The sequence below is a fragment of the Phaethon aethereus genome, assembly GCF_964289735.1.
Source record: "Phaethon aethereus genome assembly, chromosome: 14".
In the NCBI taxonomy this organism is placed as follows: Eukaryota; Metazoa; Chordata; class Aves; order Phaethontiformes; family Phaethontidae; genus Phaethon; species Phaethon aethereus.
The window spans coordinates 7,875,475-7,887,536 of NC_138590.1; the positions used below are offsets into that span (position 1 = coordinate 7,875,475).

The 12,062-nt window shown below is 45.6% G+C and overlaps 1 protein-coding gene across 2 annotated transcripts in view; it reads left to right on the top strand.

Moving 5' to 3' along the window:
• Positions 1–1,167: 1,167 nt before the first annotated feature.
• The window catches only part of GABRB2 (gamma-aminobutyric acid type A receptor subunit beta2), a gene marked incomplete at its 3' end in the record, with an annotated part of 167,484 nt that continues 156,589 nt past the window's right edge, over positions 1,168–12,062 (top strand). The window contains exons 1-3 of one of the 2 annotated variants that reach the window (XM_082006405.1): positions 1,168–2,966; positions 3,090–3,181; positions 4,163–4,230. In XM_082006405.1, coding sequence (XP_081862531.1) covers positions 2,890–2,966; positions 3,090–3,181; positions 4,163–4,230 — 237 coding nt within the window. In that variant the 5' untranslated portion in view covers positions 1,168–2,889. The remainder of the gene's footprint in view (positions 2,967–3,089; positions 3,182–4,162; positions 4,231–12,062) is intronic. The other variant, XM_082006406.1, reaches the window with a different exon arrangement.

Sequence of the window (12,062 nt, forward strand, 5' to 3'; positions counted from 1 at the left end):
AAATTCCTGTCGCTCCAGCACTGAATATTACCAGCCTTCAGCCTCAGGTTCTTGTTGATATCTGGTTCACACTCAGACACGGTGAATGAAACATTTCTGTGGTGTAATGGTCATTAAGAGAAGAGACTCAGAAACAGCTCAGAAATCAGGAGTGTGAAGACGTAGTCCCAAGTTAGCACTTGCAGGTGAGTTTCGCACTGCAGGATTAAAGTGTTTTACCTTGAGACCTCCTGTTCTCATCATATGATTGCAGAAGGAAAAAAAAAGTGCCTATTATACATCTAAGGTAAAATGAATCACTGCACAGAGTATCTCCCATCTTCCTTTCCGGGCTATATTTCAAGAGGTTTGGCAGTGAAGCAGACTAGCTGTGTGAGAACAGAAACCTCCACTGGTGAACAGGGAGAGTGGCTCTGTAACATCAGCCATGGAACAGAAAGCTGGAAAATGGGTGTGTGCATGTGTGTGTGTGTAATTTTAACAAACACTTAAACATTCTTTAACTGAGCTGTTTCAGTTTGGGTTTTTTTCTTTTGAACACAGAAACGAGACATTTTATATTTATCACACATGCAAAACCTTGCCTGTTTCATCTGGGAAAGTGTATTTTCTCCCTCTGTGTAATTCCAGGGGTTATAAATGGGAGAAGGTGGTGAAAATACATCTTGGTGAATTCCCCCCAGCCACCCAAAAGGATGTCCTTTGTCCTTTTTTTTGTTGTTGTTCCCCTGGAAGCAAAAAGCAAGCAGATACTTGATCTCAAAGGCACGAGGTGGTGTTCCAAGGCAGTGACAGTGGGGGAGAGGCGGCGCGGTGTGCTCGCCCCGCCGCAAGCCCCGCCGGCGCGCTCCGGTGCCAGGCCGGGAGAGCGGCTCCCCGCCGGCAGGACGCGGCGCGGGGGCGCCCCTGGCCCCGCTCCAGTGGCAGGTGGGTGCTGCGGCCCCGCGCGGGGCTTCCCCGCTCTTCGGCGCTCCAGCCAAGGTAGCTGCCAGTCCCTATTAAATGGCTGCCTGCTTTTCGGGGCTGCCGGCTGGTTAACGGTTTTGCTGCTTATTTTTTAGCAGCTCTGCTGACCCGCCGCTCCCCCAGGTGAGGCTTCATCCCACCGCCTACCTGTCCACACCTTCCTCAGTCCTTCCTCCCTCGCCCTTCCCGGGGAGCCGCCACTCCCCGGCGCTGCACCCCGCCGGGATGCTCCTGCTCCAGGGCCACGGTGGGTGGGTCTGCGCGCGAGCTCGGGGCCGAGCTCAGCCGGGGCACCCCCGACCGCGAGAGGCAGCTACCTCCGCGTTCCGTGAAGTGCCGGCGGCGGCTCAGCCTGGGGGCGACGGGGCGGGGCAGGGCAGGGAGTTCGGGAGCGCTTCAGCCGTGTGCGTGAGGGACCGAGCTGCGCTGGGAAGAGAGCGGGCTCGCCAGCCCGCCTGGCTCTCTCTCTGCAACACCGTCACCCTTGTCCCTCCCCCAACCCGTGGGTTTTTTTTTCCTTCCCCTCTCCCTCCAACCCCCCCCTTCTCCACCCTCCTGCAGCGAGTTAAATATTTATTTTGTTAATTGACGCCCCAAGTGTTCCCAACCCCTTCCCCGCGCAGGCCGGGCCGGCCGAGGACGTGTGTACTCCCAGATCGCTTGGCGAAGCAGCACGGGGCCGAGCGGGTATGTGCGTGAGGTGGAGGGGTAAAAGGAGCTACGCGTACAAGGCGGATTTGCGAGGAATACTTTAACTCCGGTGTTTGTTGTTCCTCGGGGTTTTGTTTTTTTTCCTTCTCTCTCCTTTCTATCTCTTTTTTTTTTTTCTGCTCAGGATTTAAATGTCACTCAAAGCATCATCAAGTCAGCTTTCCGCTCGTCTCCGGTTTCTTCCGAGGCTTTAATTGGATCACATTCTGCATTTGAAGAGCTTGGGTGTTTTACCCACGAAGGTAAGTGGGTTTATGAACCTGCAGCGGCTCTGGATGGTCAGTAAAAGCTTGACTGCCTTTTAGGGTGTTGCTTTTCTCGCCCCCCCCACCCAGCCCCGTGGCCGCGCTTAGCTCTACCTGAGGAACTTGCATCCCTGGGTTAAACCTCGGTCGATTTATGGAAAATGCGCCGGTGGGCCCAGCCGCGGGGGTGCCCGGCCAGAGGTGGCTCCGCGCCCGCCCCTCGAGCACCAGCAAATGACCCATGGTAGCCGGCGACTCCCTCCGTCCCCAGTGCTTCTGCCCCTGGAACAGCTCCTGGCAGCACAGTAAGGAAGGAGACAGCCTAATCCCCTCTTACAAGAAACTATTCGTCATCATTTTTTTTCTTTTTTTTTCTTTCCGTGAGAAATACTGTAGGCACCCATCTTCCCTCCTCCCCCACCGCCCGCCCCCGTTGCAAGCTCCGGCTCCTTTGCCCGCACCTCGCCTCGCTTCAGGCGGTTCTTTCCAGGGACCAAAAAGTTAAGCTGCTCCCTTTCCCCCCCACCTACCCCTGACACCGTACATACGCTGTGCATTCCCCTTTTTAATCTATTCCCTCTCTGTCTAATCCGAGTCCGTCCTGCCCCCGCCCCCCCTCCCCTTTAAACTAGGTTGCAACGCCTCTGTACCCTGCAACTCCTCTAAAACTTCTCTCTTTGCTGTGATTTATATTCTATACTAACAAAAAGGACAACAAAAATATACTCGATCTTCCTGTGGATGATTTTTCTTTTTTTTAAATAATGCATTTCCTTCTTTCCCTTTAATTTTTTTTTTTTTTTTTTGCAAGGAAATTTGCTCCATCTCCAGCAGCAACCACTGCTCCTTTTGATGTTGTGGTACGCCGTGCGCATGCGCTTCACATTAGAATTACTGCACTGGCCAGAATAAGTTGGATCTCTTCTTCTCTTCACTGAAACCCTAAATCATATCAAAAGCGAAAGGGATGCTGAGAGTCCGGAAAAAGAGTTACTTTGGGATTTGGTCATTCCCTTTAATAATAGCCGTGGTGTGTGCACAGAGGTAAGAGATGAAAGTATCTCTCCTGCTTTACTTTGAATTGCAACTGCATGCTGCTGCTGAGAGGGATGTAAAGCTTGGGTCCGAGGAATAAGAAATAATATGGTATTACTCTTTTTTTTTTAGTGTAAATGACCCTAGTAATATGTCACTGGTAAAAGAGACCGTGGATAGACTGCTGAAGGGCTATGACATTCGCCTGAGGCCAGATTTTGGAGGTAATTTGACTGCTTTTGAGGAGGGGTTACATACCCGGGCTGTGTACCTTTGGTGTGTGTGGTTTTTAAAGGTGTTGTGGGTGCTGTTGCTTTGAGGGGTGTGTATGTTGCCATTTTGTCGAGCTGATCCGAAGTTAAGCCCATTGTTACTCAATTTTCTTAACACAGGACGCTCTTAATGCGATCACTTAAATCGCTTACATACCTGTAATCGGTCCATCATTTTGTGTATGTGCTGATACTTTTTTAACCTGTAATTAAACCCTTGTTTAACTGGTTTTATCGAGATGCAAATCTCTTAAGTTTATCCAACGTTTGTTCCTCTCAGCCTAATGTGCCTGTGATCGCAGTTACTATTTTGGAGTACAAGATGTGCTGTTAACTGATACAAAAATGTCATTTAACCCCATGCGTACTCCTACTCCGAAGTAGTTTGTTTATTTCGGACGCTCTGGCTGCGAGTGTCCCCTTGTCCGTCGCCCCCCCCCCCCCCCCCCCCCCCCCGGAGCTCACTGGTCGCCGTCCCCTGGGCTGCCCCTTCCACCAAAGCGCGGGGCTGAGTGAGGGGTGGTGAGCCGGCTGGCGGCCGCGGAGGCCGGCGCAGGAGCCGCGCTTCCCAGCCTGAGGTGGGGGGAGCCCCCGCCCCCCCCCCCGGCTGGCCCCCAGCCGCCGCCCGTCCACGTCTCTCGGGGTGCGCATCCGTCGGCAGAGTGCGGAGCGCCGCGCAGCTAACGCGTGTGTGTGTGTTACATAAAACACCACTGGCGGGGGCGCACAGGGTGAATCCGGCGCGGATCGGGGGGAGCCTGCTTTTGGGAGGGCGGAGGAGGGGAGGCGTGGGGAACACTTTTTGCCTCCTCCCGACTTTCTGGTTTTGTTTAAACGTCGTTTCATTTCTATGCTGTTTTAGTCCTGCTAACTCCGGTAGGGGTGAGTTGAGTTCTTGGAGATCACATTGCGGACCGTCTTGTCGGTTTGCAGGTCCGCCGGTGGCTGTCGGCATGAACATAGATATTGCCAGTATAGACATGGTCTCGGAAGTCAACATGGTGAGTACTCGGCTCTGGGCTGGCTGCGCTCTAGGGGGGGGCTGTCGCTGCCCCCGCCCCTGCCAAGGCGGAGCGGTGCCCGCGGGCGTGCGGGGACCCGGCGCGGCCTCCTGCTCCAGAGCGCCGCCGGGGCGGAGCACGCCGGCTCCCAGAGGGTCGGCTGGCGAGGGACGGTCGCGGTTACCCTCCAGCGGCGGGGCTGCGAGGAGGGGGCCCCGGGGCGCAAGGCCGGCTCCTGCGGCAGCGCTCCCGCGGCGCTGCCCGCCCGCTTGCCCGGCGGTGCCGCCTTACCGCGAGCAAGGGCGCCCCCTGCCGGCCGCGCGCTCGCACGGCACCCCGCCGCCAGCTGGCCGCGCTGCCGCTCCGCGGGGCGCCGCGCGGAGCGGGCCGCTCCCGCGCAACCTGCTCCCCCCCGCTCCATCTCTCTGGGTTCGTGGGGAAGCGGAGTCGAGGCTTTAATGGCTAATCTGTTCTTATGCCTTTCTGGGATTAACTTTTTTTTCGATATTAAAAAAATAATTTGCCGTTTTGTCTTAGAAGTGCACTCTCGAGTAAAAAAAAAAAGCGATTTTTACTTCTGTGTATATCCAAAGCTTACCTTTTTTTTTTGTAGCCTGACACTATTTTAGATAGTCATGACTAAGTCGATGATTTTACAAGTTTAATTTTTCAAGATGTTTGTTTCTCGTATCTAAATAGTTTGAACCAACTGTGCTCAAATACTGAACTTCTGTTCATAGCATAATAACGCGACACTTTCTATGTTTCACTTTCATTATCTGGGAGACTAATGAAGTGTGGAGAAAATTTGAGAAGTCTCGGGTTCATACTGTAGAAGAAGCTGTTCTTAGTTTAGGCTAAACTATGCTAACATTTACTTTTCTTATTTGGAGATGTTTGGGGTCAAGTTTTGAAATTTTTACCTTAACATACATCTTACTTGGTTAAGGACACAATTTTGCCTCATACTTTTAGGAGTTTATACAAGAAGGACAAAATAAAGACACCAAAGCATGGTAGCAGCAACTGGTACAAAATAAATGTGTTTTTGTGAAATATTTGTTACTAGTGATGGAAGTTTATTGTTTGAAACAAAATTTCCATTTTTCTTGAAGAAGTTGTGAGGAAACACCTTTCTAAATACAAATGTGATTTTAGGGATACTGCTGTAGCTGTAACAATGCATTTGAAAATAATATTTTGAAAGTTACTAGTTGTGTTAACATCCTTCTACTACTAAAATATTTTGTTTAATTCCTCAGTGGCATGTTTGGGTTTTCAGGTATATTGCATTGAATGAATTGTCAAACATTTGTTCTCAAACTGGATGCATTGTATGATGTACAGGAGTTTTTGCACAATGTAAAATACAGCCCTTGGCCTAATTTGAGGATGACATTACTAGTGGTTGTACTGTGGGACTGGGAGGTCTTGGTGACAGAGAGCATGATACTGCTGTTTTTCAAGACACCAGGAAAACCGAGTAATTTCACTTTGAGCAACATTACTTGTGAAATATTTCTAAGTGGCTAAAATGGGCTTCCAGACTTTGTTTCACTAAACTTGTAATTCAGTATTCTACCTTCAGGAGCTTTAAGTACAAAGAAATAAAGTTGTATTGTATTTTAAACCACTTGCTTTTCAGTAAAAGAACTATGGGTAGGAGGGATATAGGTGTACAGAGTTATTTCTTAGACAGCCATGAGCAGTGTGAGAATGATGAGGGGTTTCTTGATGGAACTGCAGTCTACTAGGTCAGTGTTATATCCTTCCATCTCTTCAAAACTGGAAGGCAGCACCAAATGTTTTCTTTTCTGAAAAGATTTCTAGAAATTTGGTCTCCAATTAAAGGTGATAGTATGTTGGAATACTGTAATCTGACACTTATAAACAAACTATAAAACTGAGTATTATTTTTAGTATTCTGCAGTCACTTTATTGTGTTTCTATAATGAAATGTTTGACCTTTGTGAGAAAAGTCTTTCCAGACTATCTGCAGAACTCCAGGGGGAGGGAGGGGAAACGTTTAGGCAATTTTGTCCCATACATTTGCCAAAATAATTTAAACTCTGGTCTTATTTTACTCTAAGCAGCTACCTATTTCTTAAAACCAGGCATTCATTTTACATATTTTTTTTCAGTAACAGTTTCAGAAGATATTCCAAACCAAGATTATTTTCTTAATCTTCTTAACTGCAAAATGTAACAGGTAATAGTTCATTTTACAATTATCTGTGTAGCATAGCAAGTGCTAATGTATCCTGATAGGCCTGAAATAAATGAGAAAAAAGGCATGCAAACAGACAACAAAATACTTGGCATACAAAGTTCTTAACTTTTTCCTTGCAAAGTCACCCAGGATTTGGGGTAGAAACCAAAAGGAATACTGTTGAATGCTAGCTGATGCAAAGCCATCTGAGATAATGAGAGATACAGAAAGAATCTTTTGGACTTATATACCTAATTTCTGAGCCATGGGCTTGCTGTTGCTTTGCCTGTAGTCATGGCAAACACCACTGACATGAGGTAAAGGCAAAACATTGCCTGGGGTCATGTATGAACATTAATGGAGTCAACCTTTTGCCTTGGGAGGAAGGCTAAACAATCATAGTTATTTAACTTGAGATGATTTCTGTTCATTCCAATGTTAATTTACTTTAAAATTATTGTCCTTACATTTCTCTTCTAGTCTTGACACATTCCATCTACCATACACATTTATGCCACTCTGTAGGCAGAAGGCTTGTCTCCAGTGTCATGAAGTAAATCAGAAGACTTTTACTTTGTTGAACAGGAGAATTTAGAGTTGCTGTGTTAGAAGTAAACGAGTGTTTCAGATGTTCAAGAACATTATTGTTCATTTTGATTTCTTAAAGAGGTGATAAATACTTCACATCCTAGCAAACTCATAGTGTAACAGGCTTTACAGCTGCCTTCCAAATATTTCTTGTATGCAGCAGAGTTGAAACTGTAGGCTTCAGTAGACAGAGAGTTGAACTGGCATTTATCTTAGTTTTCAAAAATGGTTTCTAAGTACTGGTGCTTGGGAAGATAATTCTTCCCGGCTCTGGGGAATGCACTGAATGCACATGAGAGAAGTGAGACCTTCAGACATACATGGTTATTGACAAGTGACATGACTGTTTGGACTCTTTTTGTATTTTGCAAAGAAATAATATATATCAGGTAATTATTTTTATGCAGTACAATAATGATTATGGCTAATTACACTCACCTCTCTGGACCAGGCCCTGCAGTATTGTTGACTGCATGCTTTATGCTAGTTAAACTGTGGTTTTCTTAAGGTTTCTCTTACTCAGGTAATAATGGAAAATGAACACGGAGAGGTGTGAAAGCTACTAAAATGGTTTTGCTGGGCTAATAAATTTGATCTTAAGTAAGATTAGCTGTATTGCAGTGAGTCTAATACAGTGTTCTCAAGACAGTTTCCAGGTGTTTCTTACTGTACTTGAATTTTCTTCTTAGTTTCGTTTTCCTTGATACTAACCACATAGTGTAGAAATAGTATCTCCAGAGAGCTTAATAGTATCTTTTTTCTTTCTTTTTTTTCTTCCTTGTGTTGTTGGTTTGGTTTTTGTTTTGTTTGTTTTGTTTTTTTTTTAAACAACCCGTGCTAGTTGGGATGTCGCGTTTCCACATTTTCATCTCCTGAGATAATTTTTGGAGTAGACCCCTTGACAACGCAGCAACTAAGACTGTTTTCCATTCTAATTTTCTCCCCTTTCATACACAAACAGTTCCCTCAAATTGTTTTAAAAAATTGTCACATGTTCATTAAGAAGTACAGAAATAAATTTTTTTTCCCTAGACACCACTGAAGATTCTGCATAACATGTTTTGCATTTGATCTATCTAGATAAGGCTTGAGTATTTCTATGGATCATGTCGGTCATGTGGTGTTTTTCAAAGTCTTGCCTTATTCCCTATCAAGTAGGTCAACATTTTTCTTTTTTCTTTTTTCTTTTTCTTTTTTTTTTTTTCTTCCTTGGTCTGTGGCTATTCTGGGATTCTAGTACAGGATATCTTGAAAAGGGAGAAGATTGTTCCATGGATACATCTTTTACCCAGGAAATATACACTTTTTTGAGGTAATAGGTTGTATATCTAATTAATTGTAACTATTCATGCTATGGGTCATTTGGGTTCTGCAGAGAGGAATCTGAACAGTTTATTTAATGAAAAGTATTTGCTTGCTTATCATTGTACAGATTTTGACATATGGATGCAGTATGTGTACACGGAGTTACATAGATACAATAGATGGGTTTGTCTTAGTGGGAGTGGTTAGGGTTGAGTGCATGATCCTTCAATCAAGAGGGAGTTGGAGAAACAAAGGAGCTGTTGTTATCTATCAGGCAAAGGTTTGCTTGTTACGGTATGCCAAGTTTTATGCAACAGAACCCAGTAACTTCGAAGTGCTCGGGAAAAAAAAAGTAGTTTCAAATATAGAAGTGAAATATAATAGCATTTTATGCAACTTTGGCATATCTAAGTATCATAGATCAGAATATTCTCAGTCTGAAACAGTATAGGCACAGCTATAATTTGCTGATAAACCTCTGACTTTCAGTTGCTTTTGATAAGAGACCCACTGCTAGTTTTCTTAAAATCTCTCATGTTTTAGAATCCTAGAATAGTTTGGGTTGGAAGGGACCTTTAACGGTCATCTAGTCCAACCCTCCTGCAGTGAATAGGGATATCTTCAACTAGATCAGGTTCCTCGGAGTCCAGTCCAACCTCGCCTTGAATGTGATGAGAACAGGAGGTCTCAAGGTAAAACACTTTAATCCTGCAGTGCGAAACTCACCTGCAAGTGCTAACTTGGGACTACGTCTTCACACTCCTGATTTCTGAGCTGTTTCTGAGTCTCTTCTCTTAATGACCATTACACCACAGAAATGTTTCATTCACCGTGTCTGAGTGTGAACCAGATATCAACAAGAACCTGAGGCTGAAGGCTGGTAATATTCAGTGCTGGAGCGACAGGAATTTTTGATTTACATATCAACATAAAATCAGGGGCAGAAAAGTACCATATTTCCCTAAGAATGTTAGACTACTACACCCAAAAAACTCAGGCTATGCCCATATATCTAGCATTTGTCATCTAATCATAGAATCATAAAATCACAGCATCTTTGGGTTGGAGGGGACCTTTAACGGTCATCTAGTGCAACCCCTTGCAGGGAACAGGGACAGCTTCAACTAGATCAGGTTGCTCCGGGCCCCTTCCAACCTTGCCTTGAATGTTTCCGGGGATGGGGCATCTACCACCTCCCTGGGCAACCTGGGCCAGTGTTCCACCACCCTCATTGTGAAAAATTTCTTCCTTCTGTCTAGTCTAAATCTGCCCTCTTCTAGTTTACAACCATTACCCCTTGTCCTGTTGCTACAGGCCCTGCTAAAAAGTCTGTCCCCTTCTTTCTTATAGGCCCCCTTTAAGTACTGGAAGGCTGCAATAAGGTCTCTCCAGAGCCTTCTCTTCTCCAAGCTGAACAACCCCAACTCTCTCAGCCTGTCCTCACAGCAGAGCTGTTCCAGCCCTCTGATCATTTTTGTGGCCCTCCTCTGGACCCTTTCCAACAGGTCCATGTCCTTCCTGGGCTGAGAGCTCCAAAGCTGGATGCAGTTACTCCAGGTGGGGTCTCACCAGAGTAGAATAGAGGGGCAGAATGACCTCCCTCGACCTGCTGGCCACGCTGCTTTGATGCAGCCCAGGATGCGGTTGGACTTCTGGGCTGTGAGGGCACTTTGCAGGCTCATGTCCAGCTTTTCATCCACCAGTACCCCCAAATCCTTCTTCGCACAGCTGCTCTCAATCCCTCCTCATCCCCCAGCCTGTACTGATACCAGTATCAGTTGGGTTGCTCTGACCCAGGTGCAGGACCCTGCACTTGGCCTTGTTGAACCTCATGAGGTTCACATGGACCCATTCCTCAAGCTTGTCCAGGTCTGTCTGGGTGGCATCCCATCCCTCAGGTATGTCAGCCGCACCATTCAGCGTGGTGTCATCTGCAAACTTGCTGAGGGTGTGCTTGATCCCACTGTCTATGTCACTGATGAAGATAATGGTAACTGTCTCAGTGCTGTACTGGTACAGTACTGGTCCCAGTATGGACCCCTGAGGGACACCACTCCTCGCTGATCTTCATCTGGACGTTGAGCCATTGATCACCACCCTCTGGATGTGACCATCCAACCAATTCCTCATCCACCAAACTGTCCACCCATCAAATCCATATCTCTCCAATTTAGAGATGGGTGTTGTGGGGGGGACCATGTCAAAGGTCTTACAGAAGTCCAGATAGATGACATCGATTGCTCTTCCCTTGTCCGCTGATGTGGTTAGTCCATCAAAGGCGGCCACTATGTTGGTCAGGCGGGACTTGCCCTTGGTGAAGCCATGCTGACCGTCTCGAATCACCTCCCTGTCCTCCATGTGCCTTAGCATAGCTTCTAGGAGGATCTGTTCTATGACCTTCCCAGGCACAGAGGTGAGGCTGATGGCTTGGTAGTTCCCAGGGTCCTCCTTGTTACCCTTTTTAAAAATGGGTGCAGTGTTTCCCTTTTTTGAGTCACCAGGGACTTCACCTGACTGCCAGGGCTTTTCAAACATCATGGAGAGTAGCTTGGCAACTACATCAGCCAATTCCCTCAGGAATTTTCTTGAGATATTTTCAGTAGTGGACATTAACAAAGCTCAAGAGACATAGGTTTAGACTGTGAAAACAACGGGTGCTGTGTGGCTACCTCTCAAGTAGCAGCAATTATCCTTACGTGTGAAAAGGGAAGAGGTGGCTGGTAATACAAAAAGAAATGAGGGTTAAGTAGTAAGGAAATAGGCTGGAGCTGTTCCAGACCAGAAAAGTCTTGGTAAAGAAAAATGAAGAGAAAGAAAATCATAAAACAGGAAAAAGTGTCTCATATATACTGGTACAGAAAGAGGTGAGGAAAATTATTCCTGTCAGCAATATTTTCTTTTGTTCATCCATTCTAGTTGTACATGTTGCTGTATGTGATCTGTAGAGAGAATGAGGAAAGGACAGGACTGAAAATGCATTGAAAGGAAATATCAGAATTATTGGTAAGGTTTTGCTTCCCTAATCCTAAATAATTCCTGCTGCTAGAGACCATTGGTTTTATTATTTCCCCTGTGTCATAGACGCATATGTGTCTTCACTTTTTCCTTGCAAAGTCACCCAGAATTTGGGGTAGAAACCAAAAGGAATACTGTTGAATGCTAGCTGATGCAAAGCCATCTGAGATAATGAGAGATACAGAAAGGATCTTTTGGACTTATGTACCTAATTTCTGAGCCATGGGCTTGCTGTTGAATGAAAATTTCTCAACAGACAGTTTGAATTTGGGTCTTGCCAAATTATTCTTTACGCTACTGACTTATACTGAAATGTCTACAGATACTTCTGTGAATGCAGAGTAGGTGATGTATATCTTAGAAGTGAGAACTTTTTTTACTGAAAGCGCTGTTTCACCTGTTCCTTCTGGGAATAACATCCCAAGATCTTTATTTTCAAACTGAAGTAATTTACATTAGTATTTGTACTAGTAGATTTCCATTTCTTGTTACTACATGTCTCTAATTCATGTGTTTTCCTTTCTTAGCTTTAAGGTATGTAAAAATAAATAAGAGCTCCCCTGTTCAAAGAAAATGTTTATTCTTTGGGACCAAAGCGAGTATTCCTATTGGTATGCTGCATGTGGATTGACATTTTCATTTAGATTTGCTAGAATATATGTAGCCACAGTATGAAATGATTTCTCTAGAACATACATGCAGGAATTTAGTGAGT